At 44.4% G+C, this 18,398-nt stretch overlaps 1 protein-coding gene and 1 long non-coding RNA gene across 4 annotated transcripts in view; both read right to left on the reverse strand.

Annotated features, from left to right (window-relative positions):
* Positions 1–18,398, reverse strand: part of LOC140848403 (uncharacterized) — a 186,181-nt gene that overhangs the window by 104,407 nt on the left and 63,376 nt on the right. The gene's annotated exons all lie outside the window — the stretch shown is intronic.
* LOC140848402 (uncharacterized) lies at positions 1,486–3,982 on the reverse strand. Its single transcript, XM_073231711.1, has 2 exons — positions 2,255–3,982; positions 1,486–1,505 (listed from the first exon to the last, which is right to left on the reverse strand). The coding sequence occupies exons 1-2, from the start codon at positions 3,756–3,758 to the stop codon at positions 1,501–1,503; spliced, it is 1,509 nt and encodes a 502-aa protein (XP_073087812.1). The 5' UTR covers positions 3,759–3,982; the 3' UTR covers positions 1,486–1,500.

Here is an 18,398-nt window from a genome sequence, read left to right on the forward strand (position 1 = left end):
TTCTCGAGTTACAAGGGCTGCAACCCCCGTGCTTGCCCCTGCCATTCCTAGGGTGAAGAGGGTTCCAATGGTCAGGGCGGTAACAACCTCCCTCTTGCTCTGGTGGGGGCTCAGCCTTTCTTCCCAATAAGAAAGGAGAGATTCATGAGAATGATACATTAGGTGAGGTAGAAGGGCCACCAGCACACAAAACTCACTGTTAGCATTGAACACAGAGGTGGATAGGGCCGGAGTGAGGCCTGTCTTTGAGCAGAGCCACCAGCCCGAGGAGGGTATAATCCACTTTCCCTGCTCCCACGTAGTGTTATTATAGGAGGAGCATAACTGGCTCTGGGTCATCGGGACTGTGCCTACACACGTACCAATGACTGAGACTTGAGCGATTGTAAGTCCCCACGGTCTCCCGTCCCAGTAAGTGGGATGGGAGTTGTTGATAGTGTAGGAGACATTTATCCCGATTGCCTCATAGAAGGGGGGTGAACCTGGGTAGCATAGCCAACAGGGATCGGTGAGGGAGGAAGTGGTGTGGTTAAGAGTCTCTACAACTGCCTGCACCATTTCCCACATGGGATTATCTAACCCGGAGGGGGTGTGCTGGGCCCATAACCCAGAGGTCGATGGACTCGGTCCTCTCGTGGGCTCTGGAGCAAGCGTTCTGGTCGGCATTTTCTCGTCCTTTTTGCTCAGGCCCTTGTCCTGGATTGAAGGTTTCTGGGGATTTATAACCGAGTTGGGACCTATGGCAGCGGTGGGAGTTGACACGGTTAATTTAATGATGAGGGTCGAGCCAGCATGCCCCCCATATTTATAATACACTATTCCCCACGCTAGTCCATTTATCCAGCGCGATACCTCAGTGTTTTTGCCTGTCTCGGTGAATTGAACTCTTACCCAATCCTGGTCCGTTTTGTCACAAGCCTTGGTTTTGTAAAGGGTCATAGGCTGGTGATGAGGGATGCCCTTGTTGACATAAGTAAATTTGACAGAATCGATTTTTGTAACTGTCCATCTCCAATCCCCATCGTTCGAGGTTACACAGTCCCAGCTGGCACAAAAGAAGTCATGCCTCCCCCCACAGTGCCTTCCTTTACCTGTTCCTGGGCAAGCATAAAACCCATGGGAGCGAGCCAAATTTGGAGGGATGGATCGGTAAACGGGGTTGATCTGTCGAAAGCAGAAATACAGGTCAGGCCACCAGGTTCCGATTGGCGCACTGTGTTGTGTGGAGTTGATGACTTCCCCATTGTCACTATCAATCAGCATCCAGGTCACGTTCCTTGGTTGATGGGGGTTGGTGCCTCTGATCCCCACAGATGTGGCTCCCGTGAAGATCCATACTAAGGAGCTTATTAGCAGGATCTCTTTCATCTTCGGCTTAAGTGTAGTTTTAGGGGATTGGCAGGATGCTGCTGCACCTTCCACTTTTCCTTACAGGCCCCTGGGTCTTTATGAGGCAGGACTTTCCGAACGTGGGTGTGGTGTACCCAGGGAGCGATACCATCAACCTTGAGAGCAGTGGGGGTGGTAAACAATACAACATAAGGTCCTTTCCACCTGGGCTCGAGAGTCTTCACTTGATGTCTTTTGACCCATGCTATATCCCCTGGGACTATGCCATGTTCCGGGCTCGGAATTTTCCCGCCCTCATAATATGCTCTGATCAGGGGCCAGATTTCTTGCTGCACTTTAGCAAGAACTTGCAACACATTCAGATAGTCAGGGGCCGGGTCCTCTGCATCGGGAAGCTGCACTCATCGAGTTATAGGTGGAGGGGCCCCATACATTATCTCAAATGGAGTTAAACCATGTACATAGGGGGAGTTCCGAGCGCGGAAGATGGCTAAGGGAAGGAGAGTCACCCAGTCCCCACCAGTCTCCAATACCAATTTAGAAAGGGTCTCTTTCAAGGTCCGATTCATTCTCTCTACCTGCCCAGAGCTTTGTGGGTTATAAGCACAATGTAACTTCCAATCTACTCCCAAAGCTAGGGCTAGTCCTTGCAGGACTTTGCTAATGAAAGCCGGGCCGTTATCGGAACCTATTGCTTCAGGGACCCCATATCTGGGGATGATTTCTTCAATTAATCTTTTTGCTACTACCTGGCTAGTCTCATGCTTGGTTGGAAAGGCCTCCACCCACCCAGAAAAAGTATCTACCATAACTAGCAAATACCTGTATCCATACTTCCCTGGTTTTATTTCGGTGAAGTCTATTTCCCAATTCCTCCCTGGAGCCCTCCCCCTTTCCCGGGTACCTGCTGGGTGCAGCCCTCTTGGGGCTGGTCTTAGCATTGCACAGCTACTGCATTCTTTCATGATCTGGCGAGTCACCTCATTCTGGTGGGGAAACACCAACTGCACAGACTGGAAAAGGCTGAGCAGTTTTTTTCCACCTAGATGGGTGGACTTATGCAGATTAGCAAGCAGGTACTGTCCTAATGCTTCTGGCAAGATCAATCTACCCTCCTGGTCCCTACCCCAATGTCCCTCTCCAAACACTTCCCCCGGGACTTGTTTCCTAATCCACTCAAGATCTTGAGGGGAATACTCAGGTTTGGGCGGCAGTGCGGGCAGTTCAGGTATGGGTATTTCGAGGGCCGCAAGCACAAGAGAGTCCGAGAGGGCTGCCCTTTTAGCTTCTGCATCTGCATGGCTGTTGCCGATGGCCTCGGGTGTCTTCTTTGATTGGTGGCCCGGTACATGTATAACTGCTACCGCTTTAGGTTTTTCAACAGCAGCTAATAGTCTTTGGACTTCTTGCAGATTCCTCAGTCCCTTCCCTTCCGCGGAACAGAATCCTCTTTCTCGGTAGATGACACCATGGACATGGACAGTGCCAAAGGCGTATCTGCTATCTGTGTAAATGTTGGCCCGCTTTCCTTCTGCTCTTTCCAGGGCCTCAGCGAGAGCAATAAGTTCCGCCTTCTGTGCTGAGGTGCCAGGGGGCAGAGCTGTGCTCCAGACAACTTCCCCATCGTGGGTTACTACTGCTGCCCCTGCTCTCCTGACCCCCTCCTGCACAAAGCTGCTCCCATCCGTATACCAATTTAGCTCACAGTTCAGTAACGGTGTGTCTTTCAGGTCTGCTCGCACCTGGATAATTTCGGAAAGGATATCTCTACAGTCATGGATGGGGGTCGTCAGATCTGGGTCCGGCAGAAGGGTGGCAGGATTTAGGGTTACCGGGTCAGAGAAGGCGATTCGGGGAGAATCTAGTAGGAGCCCTTGATAGTGGGTGAGTCTTGCGTTCGTCATCCATTTTCCTGGAGGATGCTTGAGGATCCCCTCCACGGTATGTGGGGCTGTTATTCTCAGATTTTGGCCAAAAGTCAGCTTGTCTGCCTCTTTTACCAGTAGAGCGATGGCTGCTAGGATACGCAGACAAGGAGGCCACCCGGAGGCCACTGGGTCTAGCCACTTGGACAAATAAGCCACAGGTCTCTTCCACGGGCCCAGCTGCTGAGCCAGAACTCCTTTAGCTACTCCCTTCTTTTCATCTACAAACAGGATAAAGGGTTTTTCTGGGTCTGGCAGAGATAGGGCGGGGGCCCGGAGGAGAGCTTCTTTTAGTCTGTCAAACGCCTCTTGTTGTTCCTGCATCCATTGCCAGCCCGGCCCTTCTTTGGTTGCTTCATATAGCGGTCGGGCTATTTCTGTGTACCCTGGAATCCAGAGCCTGCAAAACCCGGCTGAGCCAAGAAATTCTCTCACTCCCCGGGGTGAGGAAGGGATGGGGATAGCCAGGACAGTTTGCTTCATGGCCTGTGTTAGCCACCTGGCCCCATTAGATATTGTGTACCCCAAGTAGACTACTGACCTCTGACAGATGTGGGCTTTCTTGGCGCTGGCTCGATATCCCAGTTCACCTAGTTCAGCCAGCAAGTTCCTCGTGGCTTCTTCGCACTCTTCACGGGTTTCTGTGGCCAGCAACAGGTCATCTACATACTGCAACAACGTCACGTGGGGGTGGCTCCTGCAAAAGGGCTCCAAGTCCTGGCTTAGGGCTTCATTGAATAAGGTGGGAGAGTTCTTGAAGCCCTGAGGCAGTCTAGTCCAGGTAAGCTGCCCTTTTCTTCCTCCCCCTGGCTCTTGCCACTCAATGGCAAACAAAGGCTGACTAACTTCAGAGAGTGGAATACTAAAGAAGGCATCTTTTAGGTCCAGAGTAGTATACCACACATGCGTGGGTGGCAGGTGGCTGAGTAAGGTGTAAGGGTTAGGCACTGTAGGATGGATGTCTTCTACCCTCTCATTGACTTTCCGCAAGTCTTGCACTGGCCTATAATCTTTACTGCCAGGCTTCCTCACTGGAAGCAGAGGCGTATTCCATGCAGATTGGCAGGTCTTAAGGATTCCTGTCTCTAACAGTCTATGGATATGGGGTGCTATCCCTTTCCTAGCCTCTTCTGGCATTGGATATTGCCGGACCCGGATGGGTAGAGCTGCGGCTTTGAGTTGAACAACAACCGGGGATAGGTGTTTAGCGAGACCAATTCCTCCAGTCTCGGCCCATGTGGAAGGGAACTTCTGTACCCAAGAGTTTATCTCTCCCTGGCCCCCCTTTTCTTGATCCGCCTGAAACAGACGATGTTCATCGGCCAGGGAAAGAGTTAACAAATGCGCCGGTTGTAGGGGCTGCCCTTCTTTGTCCATGATTTTTATCCCTTCAGGTTCAAAATGAATGCGAGCCCCGACCTTGGTTAATAAGTCTCTGCCCAGCAACGGTGCGGGGCTTTCGGGTACGACCAGGAATGAGTGAGAGACCTGATGCCTTCCTAGGTCCACTTTTCTGTTAGTAGTCCAGGCACATTTCCTGGACCCTGTCGCTCCCTGGACTATACTTGTGCGTCCTGGGTTTAGGGGGCCATGGGCCTGGTTGAGAACTGAATACTGTGCCCCAGTATCTACCATAAACCCAATGGGAGTCCCCTCCATGCACAGGGTTACCCAGGACTCGGGGAGGGGTGCCGAGCCCCGTCCCCGTCAATCCTCCTCTCCTAGGTGCAGGGTCTTAACAGGGTTCCCTCTCCCTTGTTCCCTCCTTTGGGGGCACTCCCTCTTTCAATGTCCATATTTCTTACACAGGGCACACTGATCTTGTCCTAGTCGGGATTGACGAGGTCCTGTTCCTTGAGGTGGCCTAGGGCCTTCCTTCACCCCGGCCAGGAATATCCTGGCCATCTCTTCCCTCTGCTTCTTGTTCTCCCTTTTCTGAAATTCTCTGTCTTCCTTCCTATTTTTCTCCTGCATTACCCATTTCTCTTTCCTCAGCCTTTCTTCTCTATCTTCTGGAGTTTCTCTAGCATTGAAGACCTTCTCTGCCTGCTGCAGCAGCTCTCTAATAGAGATCTCCCCTAGGTCCTCCCGCTTGTGGAGTTTTCTCTGGATATGGGGGCTGCCTGGTTGATGAATGAGAGGACTACAGCTGATCTATGTTCCTCTGCTTCCGGGTTTATGGGGGTATACTGCCGGTAAGCATCAAACAGCCTTTCCAGATACGCGGCTGGGCTTTCCATTTCCCCCTGAACAATAGTTTTTACCTTAGCCAAGTTAGTGGGCCGTCTGGCGGCCGCCCGGAGACCGGTCATCAGAGTCTGGCGGTAGACCCAGAGACGCTCCCTACCTTCTGCAGTTCCGAAGTCCCAATCTGGGCGCGTAAGTGGGAACGCCTCGTCGATGATGGGCTGGAGGGTAGTGGGTCTTCCATTTTCTCCGAGGACATTTTTCCTGGCTTCATTGAGGATACGCTCTCGTTCTTCCATTGTGAAGAGAGTGCGGAGTAATTGCTGGCAGTCGTCCCATGTGGGACGATGGGTAAACATAATGGACTCCACTAAACCTATAAGACACTTGGGGTCCTCTGAGAAGGGAGGATTCTGAGTCCTCCAATTATAAAGGTCACTAGATGAAAAGGGCCAATATTGATATTGCTGAGCAATGCCGGTACCGATGGCACGCACAGGCAGAACTGGCACTGCTCCTTCTGAGGTGGAGGAGGGAGCCTCCCCTTCTTGTTCCCTGGCCCCTCGAGACCTTAGCTGCATTCCTCCAGTTCTACCCGGCGCCCAGCGTGGGGCCAGGGCGGGGGAGTGTGAGGAAGCTCTTTCCGGCCTCCCGCCTCCCTCTGCTGAAGAATCTGGGGAAGCTGCAGCCGCCTGGTTCCTGCTGGGTTCCCTAGCCGCATTTTCTATTCCCCCGGCAGCTTCACCCCTCTCCTCTGCATACGGGGGTGGCTGCTCAATCGGCGGGAGGGGGTAAAGAGGAGAACTGTCGGGGAGGACAGGCGGCGCACTTGGGCGCACAGGATTTCTGGCCCTGCGATCAGAGGGCTTTGATTTTTCCTGGGCAACTAGGACGGAGGTCTTTTGTGGGTCAGTATGAGGTTTCTCCACCAAAAAGGGCTCCAACCAGGAAGGGGGATTCTCGGCCAAATTTTCCCAGACAAGAATATAGGGAAGTTGGTCAGGGTGGCCCTCAGGACCTGGCCGGGAGATAATGGCTTTGATCTTGCCAATAAGGTCCAAAGAAAGAGACCCCTGGGCGGGCCAGCCTACTCCGAAGGAAGGCCACTCGACTGAGCAAAAGGTGTCGAGCTTACCCTTCTTGATGCCAAGGCTCATACTTAAGCCCTGTTCCTTGACCTTGGGGAAATGGGAGAGGATCAGACTCTTAGGAGTAGCCTGAGTCTGACCCATGGTGAGAAAGAAGAAGGAAAAAGAATATGAGGGAGACAAAGGCGAAGGATGAAGATGCCACTTCAAACAAAATGACTGTTGTATGTGCTTATAAACGAGTGCCTGTCGTTGCACAGTTTTTCTTCCGCGGGGGACGCGAATTTATCTGGGATTCGCGGCTGTGACCCCCTTATCCTGTCACGGTAGTCTTCTAGCGGCGGGCGCCCTAATGGCTCTTAATTGCCCGACCCGTGCCCGCGGGGAATGATATAGTGGCAGAAAGGAGGAACGGAGAGAGCAGGAGAACCTTAGAACAAGGAAACTTAAAATGAGAAGTGCAAAAAGAAATATAAACCAAAACCAAAACACAGTAAAACAATCAATGATAACACCAAACATACACACCACATCTGATCACACTCGTTCGGACCGGTCCTTCTCTCACTCTGGTGCGCACCACACTCACCACTTACAGGGTCCTCAAAAACTCTCGTAATTCTCCCGAAGGGCGTCCACTCGGACTGCCGCAGGGTGACGAGCTCGATCTTTTCCTCCTCGGGTGCCAGTTTTCTGCCGATCGGATTTGCCTTCCTAAGGCCAAGTCACTCGGACCCTAGGGCCAGGATTGGTTACCTGGACTTTTACCCAGGGTCACTAACCTGGGGGCCGGGACTACCAGCCCGGACTTCCTCACTCGGGACCACTAACCCAAGACCATACACGGGATGGCGACTCCCGCTTTATAATGGATTTATGCAGACACGAGGGGGCGACCCTCGAATTACACTGCCCCGTCTGGACAATTAGACCTTGCCTCCAGCTGTCCTTTGTTCTCAGGGAAGCCGCTCGAATCCCGGATGAGCCCCCAAATGTTAGGGTCCAGGCTTCCGAGGCTTCCCCAGAGAACAAACTACACAGGCATAGAGATGTAAGTTCAAGCAAAGTCTTTATTCAGCTAGCTAGCTGAGGTCCAAGTCAGCCCGATGCAGCGGGTCTCAACAAGGACCCCGAGCACTCCAAGCCAAGGGTTTATATAGCAATTTCAAAGCACTTAACTCATAGCAATTTTCTATAACTATACATTATTCTTGCAAGACATATATCCTGGGGTTAAGCAAGGGCAGGGTAAGACTACTCCTCAATGGTTAGGGAGGTTCTGCACGATAAGCTTGGTATGTAAGATTTACTGACCAAGGTTAGCTGACCAAGGGTCACAGCTGCCCACCACCCGGTGCTCATGATTAACTTGTTTTTCAAGGCCTTACCCAGGCCCAGGGTTTGTTTTTTTTGTTTTTGTTTTTTTTTTTTCCTCTGAGTCACACTCTCAGAAAATGGTTTCTAGGTTTCTAAGATGGCTATGCTTATGCTAATTTACTGATCTTACTAATGCTTAGATTCTACATTTCCCCACTTTCCTTTGACCATTCCAATCATGGAATGTTTGTTTCTTCCTGCTGTGTGAGTGAATGATACTGCGGTCTCAGCATTAGCACCTGAACAGCACTCACTCTTTCCCTAACAAAGGCTATTAGCCGGTTTAAGATACAGGGACCTAAAGTGAGAAGCAGTATAAAAATAAGCAAGGGCCCTGCCAGGGTGGATATCAGGGTTGTAAACCATGGGGATTTAGTAAACTAGGATTCAAATAGCCCTTGGCTGGCCTCTCACTCTCTCTTCCTTTGATCTGGTCTCTCTCTAAGTTTAGACATTGAATCTCTTACTATTCCGGAATGGTCTGCTGTTAAGGTTTAGCTAAGTTTTATTAGTTCTTTTTCCTGACTCTTAATGCTCTCTGCACTCCTTTACAGGTCTCATAAGCAGAAATCAAAATATCAGCTCACCAGATTCTCTCTGGAGCATGGAGTCTTCATCTGACTTCATTCCTATTACTGACAAAATTCAGTTCCTTGTGGTTTTAGTACTGAGGTCCCCATTTCCTTATTGACTGTCAACAAGGGGTCACTCTCACTTCCTGTGGCCACTCTCCCATCTTCACACATGAACCCCTCTATCAAAAACATAAATCCTCCCTGTGCTCTCTGTTTCTCTGCTTTCTCCTTCTGCTACTGCTGCGGGGGTTCTTGTTTGTGGAGTCAAAGAATGAACTTAGTGAACAGTCAAGGTAGAAGAGGCATGGAGAGGTTTTTATTTAGAGATAAAGTGAGAGGACAGAGCTCCTGGCTCATGCCAGGAAGGGACAAGGGAGCCCATAGTTGTTGTTCATTGTCTAGGGGTTTTATAGGTAGTTGAGGAATTTTGGGAACTGGATAAATGCTTAGGGGTGTGGACTTCTTAAGTGATCCCTGAATATTAAAAATCAATTTAACACAAGAAATTTACTGCTCTGATTTCTCCCTGGGATCCTGGCATCTTGGTCTGGGAGCATATCAAACAAGGCTGTCTGCCCAGCCCCCAAGGTGGGCTGAGTTATTGTCTGTATGTTAAAGAGTAAATTAAGAATCTCACTTCTTAACTTCCTGAGTGTTAAAATGCAATCTTATCTTTAAGGTGGAATCCTTCCTGCCTTTTACTATGTTGTTTATGGCTGGGCCTATATGCTAAATTAGTTGCCCAGTTTGCAAATCACCTCATCAGGTCTGAAAGAAGAAAGACAGCACATAGGCCTGGGCCTTTAGCATGCTAAGGTGATTCTTGCACATGATTACAAATGATTAGCATAATAAAAACATGTGTTACTCTTCCTTATCTGGGGAATACTAACTGATCTCACTGAAGAATGACTTTAGAGCTTAATGCTTAACACAGAGTTTTGGGAGGGGTTTCCTTGCATATAGTTACACTGCTCTGACTGTAAATATCCTGCCTTGCTTTTTCCAGAGGCCCTCACCCTATTCTGTCTAAGCCCACGGTCCCTGCCTCACTACCAGATGGAGAAAATGCTCCATCAGTTTTATGATCAGTTAGGTCCACCTGGATAATCTCCCTATCTCAAAGTCAACTGCACTATAGAACATAGCACGGCAAAACATGTAAAATATAACACAATGGTGATGTCATCATATTTAATGATGCCAAAGACCAAGGCATGGAATCTTTGAGGACCATTTTTAGACTTCTGCCTACCACAATAAATTATAAACTTCACATTTGTGGGTAAAATTGTAGTATTTCCAGAGTATCTCACCTGGCTTTGGTACATCTGCATATCAACAGGCATTCAGAGGTGGAGAGAAGTTTGTCTCCACATCAATGGGTGATTACCTGGGCAACAGAGGGCTTATCTGTACCTAAGAGGTGAGGGAGAGGGCCCGCATTGTGGCTCCTTGAGCAGGAGAGAGAGAAGGGCCGGACTGCAGTTTTGTAAGCAATAAACGGGTTTTAAACTTTATTTCTCCCTTTGACTGATTTTGGTTTTTAGGGGTATTTTGCCCCGGGAATTCCTCTCCCCAGACTTACAACATTATATTATCATTATCTTTTTTAATCCTTATTTTTTTAATATTTAAATAAGAAAAATATCACCTATTTACCCATGTAGACACTATGTCCAGTGCTCTTCATTTCTCTGTGTAGATCCATATTTCCTTCTGCTATTCTTTTTCCTTTTGATTAAACAAGTTCCTTTAACATTTGTTGTGCAGCTCTGTTTATAATATATTCTTTAGGCTCTTGCATGTTTAAAAATCTTTATTTTACCTTTGTTTTCTCAAATATGTTTTTACTGGGCATATAAATCTGGGTGACTGTCTCATTCTTCAAGATGTTAAGTCACTGTCTTCTCAACTGAATTGTTTCTGATGAAAATTTTGCTGTCATCATTACCTTTGTTCCTCTATATATAACATGTCATCTTTCTTTACTACTACCTCAAGAGTTTTACAGTTTTCTTTAGCAACTTAATAATGGTGTGACTTGGTTCATTTTCTTCAAGTAGCTTGTGTTTCAGTTTCATTGTACTTCTTGAATTTATGGGCTTATAATTTTCACTAAATTAAGAAATACCTCAACTATTATTTCTTCAAGTATTTTTTTGTATTTTCCTTTTCCAGAAAGTCCTATTACATCTACATGAAGCTGCCTGAAGTTGTCTCACTGGTCACTGATGTTCTGTTCATTTTTTATGCCCTTTTCCCCTCTGTATTTCTTTGGATTGTTTCTATCGCTATGTTTTCAAGTCATTATATTTTCTGCAATTAATCTGCAAAATCTGCCTAATCTGCCATTAATCCCATCCATTTTATTTATCTCAGACCTTGTAATTTTTATCTCTAGAATTGATCTGGGACCTTTTTTATGTCTTCTGTGTCCTTAATTATCTTACTGAACACATAACTATGATAATTTGTTTAAATGCCTATCTGCTAAGTCTAACACCTGTGCCAATTATGGATTGGTTCTGATTGATTTTTCTCCTCATATGGATCATATTTCCCTGCTTCTTTGCATGTCTGGCAATTTTTGAAGGGTTACCAAACTGTGAATTTTACCTTGCTGAATGCTGAATATTTTGGTATTCTAAAAATACTCTTGAGATTTGTTCTAGGATACACTTACTTGAGAACAATTTGATCATTTGAGGCCTTCCTTTTAAAATTTGTTAGGCAGGGTCAGAGTGGTGTTTATTCTTGAGCTAATTATTTCTCACTATAGAAACAAGAATCTTTGGGTACTCTGTGAATCATGACATTTCTCCAATCTGACTAGTGGGAACACACTATCCTTTACCCCATGTGACTACTGGGTACTGTGCTATGTATTCCTTTTAAGTGGGTTTTGTCCAACACAGAATAATTTCCTCAAATGCAAGTGCTGGTTAGAACTAAAGATCAATACTTGAGTGAGGCCCTTGGCAGTCCTCCAGAGTTCAAATATCTGAAAATATCTTCTACTTTCATTCTAAGGAACTGTTAGGCAGGAAAGAGAAATAGGCCAGAAATTTCACTAAAAAGACCCAAAATTAATCAGTTAAAGCTCAAAAAGCCAGGAGTAACTTGGCCTGGAATATTTGAATATTCCCCAGATAAAGAAGTGTACCTCAGCATAACCCATGTCTTATTGTGTTAATCATGCAGGCCCAGCCGTAAACGACATAGTAAAAGGTGGGAAAGATTCCATCTTAAAGACTGTATTTTAATACCCAGGAAATTGAGAAGATTCTTAACTTACTCTTTAGCAAATAGACAATAACTCAGCCCACCTTGGGGGCTGGGCAGGCAGTCTGTTTGATATGCTCCCAGACCAAGACACCAGTATCCCAAGGAGACATCAGAGCCGGAAGTTCCTTGTGTCAAGTTAATTCTAAGTATTAAAAAACCACTTAACAAGTCTGCACCCCCAGCCCTTAGTCACATTCCTAAAAAATCCTTAAAAGGGGGGAACCCCCAGCCTTTTGGGGCCCTTCTCTCTCTGAGGTCTCCTGCACTTTCTAAGTGCATAACCTTTTAACTTTACACTCTCTTTTCAACCTTTCAGGAGGCCCTCCTCCCCCTGAGGTCGCCCACACTTTCTAAGTGCGTAGCCTTTTAATTGTAAACTTTCTCCAACCTTTCAGAGCGCCTCTCCTTGCTGAAATAGCCTGTACTTTTTCTCTCTTTAAGTAACTTTGAATAAAACTTTTACTCTACTTCGCTACTGTGTCTCTGCCCTTCAATTCTTTGTCACAGTGAGGACAAGGACCTAGGAAAATACACAACACTCCCCCAATAGAACCTAAGAATGTTCTTGCCCCTATCAAATACCTCAGCCCTCTACTGCTGCTAATCCCTTAAGGCACTTCTAGCAGTGTGTGCAGTAGTTAAAATCAAAGAGTACTCTCTCTAAGAAGGTGCTGTATCTTCTTTGCGTTCTAAAAGCTGTTATAGAAAGAACTTAAGGATTTGGGGTTGTTTCATACGGCACTTTTCACAGTAAGATGTAGACTACAGGTGTGTCATTAATCTTCTCAAAGATGAGGTGCGTTCAGAAATTCCTAGAGTGGCAGGTAATCTTGCCACAGCCCAGTTCACACAGGTGGTTCAAATGACTTTTCAGATGGGGTTTTCCCAGGAGGCATAAAATGAGTAGCTAGTCACATCTAGGGTCCCAAGTATCTTGATCAGGTCAGATGGGTGATTCAGCTTCCTTTTTGTTAAGTAAAAAAATTTAGACTGCAAATGTGAATACTCCTTCTTAGCATTATTTCAATGTGCTTTATCTTAATTTCTGGTGGTGTTTAACCAGCATTGGCTTGGAATACTACAGCTGTTAGTTTTTTACACTATTGAGCATTTAATGGCCCATAAAGAAATGCTTGAGAAATCTGCACTTAAAAGGACCATCCGTCCTTTTGTGTTTTAGAAGGTGTGTGACTTCACCTTCTAATTTGTCTTTTTACAAATAAGATGTTCAGGTGTTGCCATTAAGTGTTCTATTTAATAATGTAAAGGACTGAAAGAGTTTTGCTCTTATGGTTTGTTTTGTTTTAGTGATGGATAATCATAAAAATCTCTATGAGGCAACTTCTTGAAGAGCACGCTGTTCAACTGACTCTTCTCTCTTGTGTTTTCACCTCCCATTAAGCCTGTAAATAGTCTCTTTGTTCTCAAACCACCACCCAATAACAAAAAATGTGTGTGGGGGGAATCTTCCTCCTTTCCTGAGATGTTGTTCCATGTCTCTTTTCCCTTCCCATCAAACTTTTCAAATACTTGCAGCCTCTACTCGTCATTCCCTACTCACTCGTAACATCTTGTAATTTGGTTTCTATTAATTTACTTCACTATAGTCTAATCTGAAGCAAGACTGCCAGAGGTCATTATTGGATCATGTAGTAACAAACCAAATCCTTGTTCACCTTTACAACTTTGCAACATTTGACATAACAGAACACCCTTTCTTGAAAGTCTCCTCCTCAGTTAGCATTTATGACACAACTCTCAGGATCCCTCCATATCTTCAACCCAATCTTCTCTGCCTACATATCAGGCTCCTTTTTCTGCCCCAACCCCTAAATGCAGGTTTTCCCTAAGGATAAACCTTTTGAGTTTTTGCCTCTCCTTGCATGTATTCTCTCCCTTGACATCCTCATCCAGTATCAATGAACTATGATCAAACTATGGCTCTCCACTCTCTGCGAGACTTAGGTCCAGCATTTTTTATTGTTATGGGAGACATCTGTACTTAAATTTCCCTATAAACACTTCATGCTATGTCAATTAATCAATTTAAGACCTTTCTTCCACAATTATTCCCTTCTGTTTTCTGCAGTTATAACATACTCAACTATCTAATTACCCAGAATCAAAGCCTCCCTAGTCTCTTTGACTCTGCTGTCAACCTTCCCACCTCACAGTCATTGGCCTAGTTCAGCTGATTGGACCTGAGTTTTATATTTAAAACTCTCCTCTCCTCTTCATTCCCACTGCCATTACCCTGTTCTCACTACTACTACATAGACTAGGGCAATCCACTCGTCCCTCAGTCCCCCAAAGCATTGCCCCATTTATGCTAGTCTAATCTGGAATTACAGTTCTGATCAAATAACTCCTCACTCACGTACCTTCAACTACAGTCTTAGCTTCTTATATGTATGAAACATCATGGACTATTCTTTTTGCCTTTATTTCCTGAAACAAATAAACATTCAAGGCCTAAACACAATTGAAACTTCCCCTGTTGCCAAAAATATCAGCACTTCCCACCCCAGACCCCAAGATGGTTTATTTGTTTCTTTTTCCAGGAATGCCCTTCTTCATGCCTTAATCCTCTCCTTTCTTCAAAACCAACTGTAGGTCACCTTTTTAATTAAGCTTTGCGGTTATCTCCAAACCTGGAATTTTGTTATCAATACTCTTAATCCCATAATTCTTTATGTGTCATTCCTTTTTTTTTAATTGCTGCTGTTTTTATATATCCTGTTTCCCTTAGTAAACTTCTTAACATTTAAATAACCTTTGCATTCTCCATGATGCCTTCATGGTATGTGATGAAAGTAATCAGTGAGGTCATAAGGCTGAATTAATCAGTCAGTTAATTCACCAAATTCCAATGCTTTTGAAGGGGAAAAAAAATGACATGTCAAATGGATTCCTTGATCTCTTAAACAACTACAATGCAGGGGAGTGTGAAACCACTGCTCTGTTGTTGAGGAGCACCCATCAATGCTCTAAGGCAGTCTCAGAGTGAAGATGATTGGTGGGGGCCATCTTCTTGAGGTGTTTGGTATTTGAGATGGACTTGAAGAGTATGTAGGGTTTTGTAAGCAAAGATGCAGAGGAATACATCCCATGTTCAGTGTGAACAAAGATGGAGAATGGTAGGAGAGTATGAGGTGTTCAGAGAATAAAAAGTAGAACAGTTTGACCAAAGGAGAGAGCTCATGTGGGGCATCCTGAGAAGTGGTAAAGCTGGAAGGACAGGCTAGAGTTAGGTCACGCAATCTCTGTCCCACGGATGGGTGGGGATGGCGGCTGCTGCCAGGGAACAGCGGAAGGTGGGCCCTGCCATCAAAATACTCAGGCACTCACTTAGCCATGATGACCATGGGAGTTTTCCCACTTCTCTACAGTTCCTATGGCAGCATGCTGTCTTATAATAGCCAGTTCTAGATTTTCTTGGTTTTCACTTTCTTCATCCATCTACTTATTCAAACATTTATTTAAAAACCTAACTATATTCTAAACATTGCAATACCCTTTTATGCTAGTCTAATCTGGAATTACAGTTCTGATCAAATAACTCCTCACTCACGTGCCTTCAACTACCAAACAGTCTTAGCTTCTTAGTGTATGAAACATCATGGACTATTCTTTTTGTCTTTATTTCCTGAAACAAATAAACACCCAAGGCCTAAACACAATTGAAACTTCCCCTGTTATCAAAAATATCAGTACTTCCCACCCCAGACCCCAAGATGGTTTATTTGTTTCTTTTTCCAGAAATGCCCTTCTTCATGCCTTAATCCTCTCCTTTCTTCAAAACCAACTGTAAGTCACCTTTTTAATTAAGCTTTGCTGTTATCCCCAAACCTGGAAGTTTGTTATCAATACTCTAAATTCCATAATTCTTTATGTGTCATTCCTTTTTTTTCCTTCGGAAACCTTAGGGTTCCAAGAGGAATAGCCCAGCTTTTAATGCCAGGAGCTTCACATTTCAGTAAAACGCCAGCTTTTATCCTTTTCCTGACTTCAACTCTTATGCACATGACAAGAAGTCCTGTTCTAGGCACAATCTAAATATGTTCATGAATCGTCGGTTTTGCTTTGTTTGCTTATTGAGCTTGTCAGCTAATATGTACTATTTATAAAGAAGAGTAATTTTTTTTTACTTTACAGAAGTACATCAAAAAAGACTCCCCCCCCCACACACAAAAAGAGTAACAGATCTTTGTGACTCAGATATTTACTTACCATCTTCTCCATAAAGGAAAATATCAGAATTGTTTTACCCATAGGTGTATTTCTCAATTCAGAGCTAGAATAATGCCCTGAAATAGTCATATTTTATTCAACCTAGAAATTCAATTAGTTTTGGAAGCAGTAATGCTATTTAGATTTTTTCCTGAACACAGTTACAGTAAATGGTCACTGATATTCCCCCCACAACAACCTCTAACCTAACCCACAAACTATGAAGTAATGCTCCCAAAGTATTTTCTGTCCTTCTGGGGAAGAGGAAGAAGAGTGGATAAGGGATTTTCTCTCTTAGATTCTTTGTGACCCCAGCGACTTAAGAAATTAATTAGACTACTCTTGCATGAAACTGCTGACACCATTCTTTTGGTGCCCATCAACTTCCTCTTTCCCTTCATCATTTCTTTAGAAGTTGTTTCCTATTAGTGTCAATACTTTCTCTCATGTAATAGTTACACTTTTCAAAGGTGACAGATGAACCTGTCTGAAGAGCTGACGTAACTATCAAGTGGAAAATCAAATGTAGCAGCAATATAGCAATGGCAAGTTTCATATTCACTGTTTTCTTCCCCCTAAAAGAACAAATGAATATTTTCTGAACATAACCTCATTAGTTTTAATTACTGCTGATTAGGAAATATTTAACAGAGGAATTATACAGAGGTCTGGGGAATGCCCATCTGGATCCTACTGGATTGCTTGGATGGCACAAGATAATTATAAAATACTAATCATCAGGGAAATGCATAATAAATGCATAATGGGATAACACTCCACACCTGTTAAGATAGCTAGTATCAAAAGACAGAAATAACAAACATTCATGAGGATGTGAAGAAAAGGGAACCCTTGTGCACTGCTGGTGGGATGAAAATTGGTGCAGCCACTATGGCAAACGGTATGGAGGTTCCTAAAAAATTAAAAATAGAACTACTATACAACCCAGTAATTCCACTTCTGAGTATTTATCAGAAGAAAACAGAAACACTAACTCATAAAGATTCCTGCACCCCCATGTCTACTGCAGCATTATTTACAATAGCCAAGACACAGAAGCAACCAAAATGCCCACCAATGAATGAATGGACAAAGAAGATGTGGTACATACAGATAGTGGAATATTATTCAACCATAGAAAAGAAGGAAAATTCTTCCATTTGTGACAACATGGATGGAACTTGAGGGCATTACGCTAAGTGAAATAAGGCAGACAGAGAAAGACAAATGCTATATGATCTCAGTTTTATGTGGAATCTGAAAAACAATCTCACAGATACAGGAACAGATTGGTGGTTGCCAGAGGCAGAAGACAGAGTATGAGAAAAATGGGTGAAGGTACAAACTTAAAGTTATAAAATAAGTCATGGGGATATAACATACAGCATGGTGATGGCAGTTAATAATACCATATTATTGATTTGAAAGTTGATTAAAGAGTAGATCTTTAAAGTTCTCATCACAAGAAAAATATTTTTGTAATTAAGTATGGTAATAGATGTCAACTCTACATATTGTGGTGATCATTTTGTAACATATATATATATATATACCAAATTATGTTGCATACCTGAACTAATATAACATGTGAATTATACCTCAGTAAAATAAAAATAAAAAAGTAAATCTAGAATCTATATATTTATGAGCCATGGCACTCGAGAAAACATCACATAAACCAAGTTATAAAATGGAGATGTATCACAGATTAAACATTCGAATTAATATCTCACTAGAAGACCATGTCTACTCTGAAACAGGTAACATCTATCTGATGTAGAAAAGAAAAACTTGAGAGCCATCCTCAACACCTCAGATCTCTTGCTGTTTTTTTCTGAGTCTCTTCAATAACTGTATACTTGAAATTATTAGTAAAACTTGATGTTGGCTCATCCCTCTTATTCTTGTGAGCCTATTTGATGATCTGATGTTTTGTTTCAGCTCACATTCCTAGGAAAGAAGAGTCCCATGCCTGCTGCCACCCTTGATAGAGCAAAGGTGAAAAAAGTAGCTTCCATTGACATGCGGGGAAATAAATGGTTGAACTTTTAACAATTTTTAATGCTGACAATGTCAAATCCCTAAAATCCCGAGACACAAAGAGAGTCTGCACCCATTTGTCAACTCTTCACAGGACTTCACCATGTGCTAACAAGAAAGAATACCCTGAGGCCTAGGTGTAAGGAACCCACTGGTCTCTGAGAGAAGAGGAGGAAAAGGAAGAGAAATCCTCAAGGGACTCTCGGCCTTCATTAAGTATGAAGAAATGGTCACCTGTAGCTGGGATGGGGCAAAGTACTGAGAGACATGCCTAGAGGTGCAAGCAGGTGGGGTTGCTGAAGTCTAAGGACAGAAAAGGAAAACTGAAAGAAACCTTC

Source organism: Manis javanica, chromosome 3 (assembly GCF_040802235.1).
Source record: "Manis javanica isolate MJ-LG chromosome 3, MJ_LKY, whole genome shotgun sequence".
Classification (NCBI taxonomy): Eukaryota; Metazoa; Chordata; class Mammalia; order Pholidota; family Manidae; genus Manis; species Manis javanica.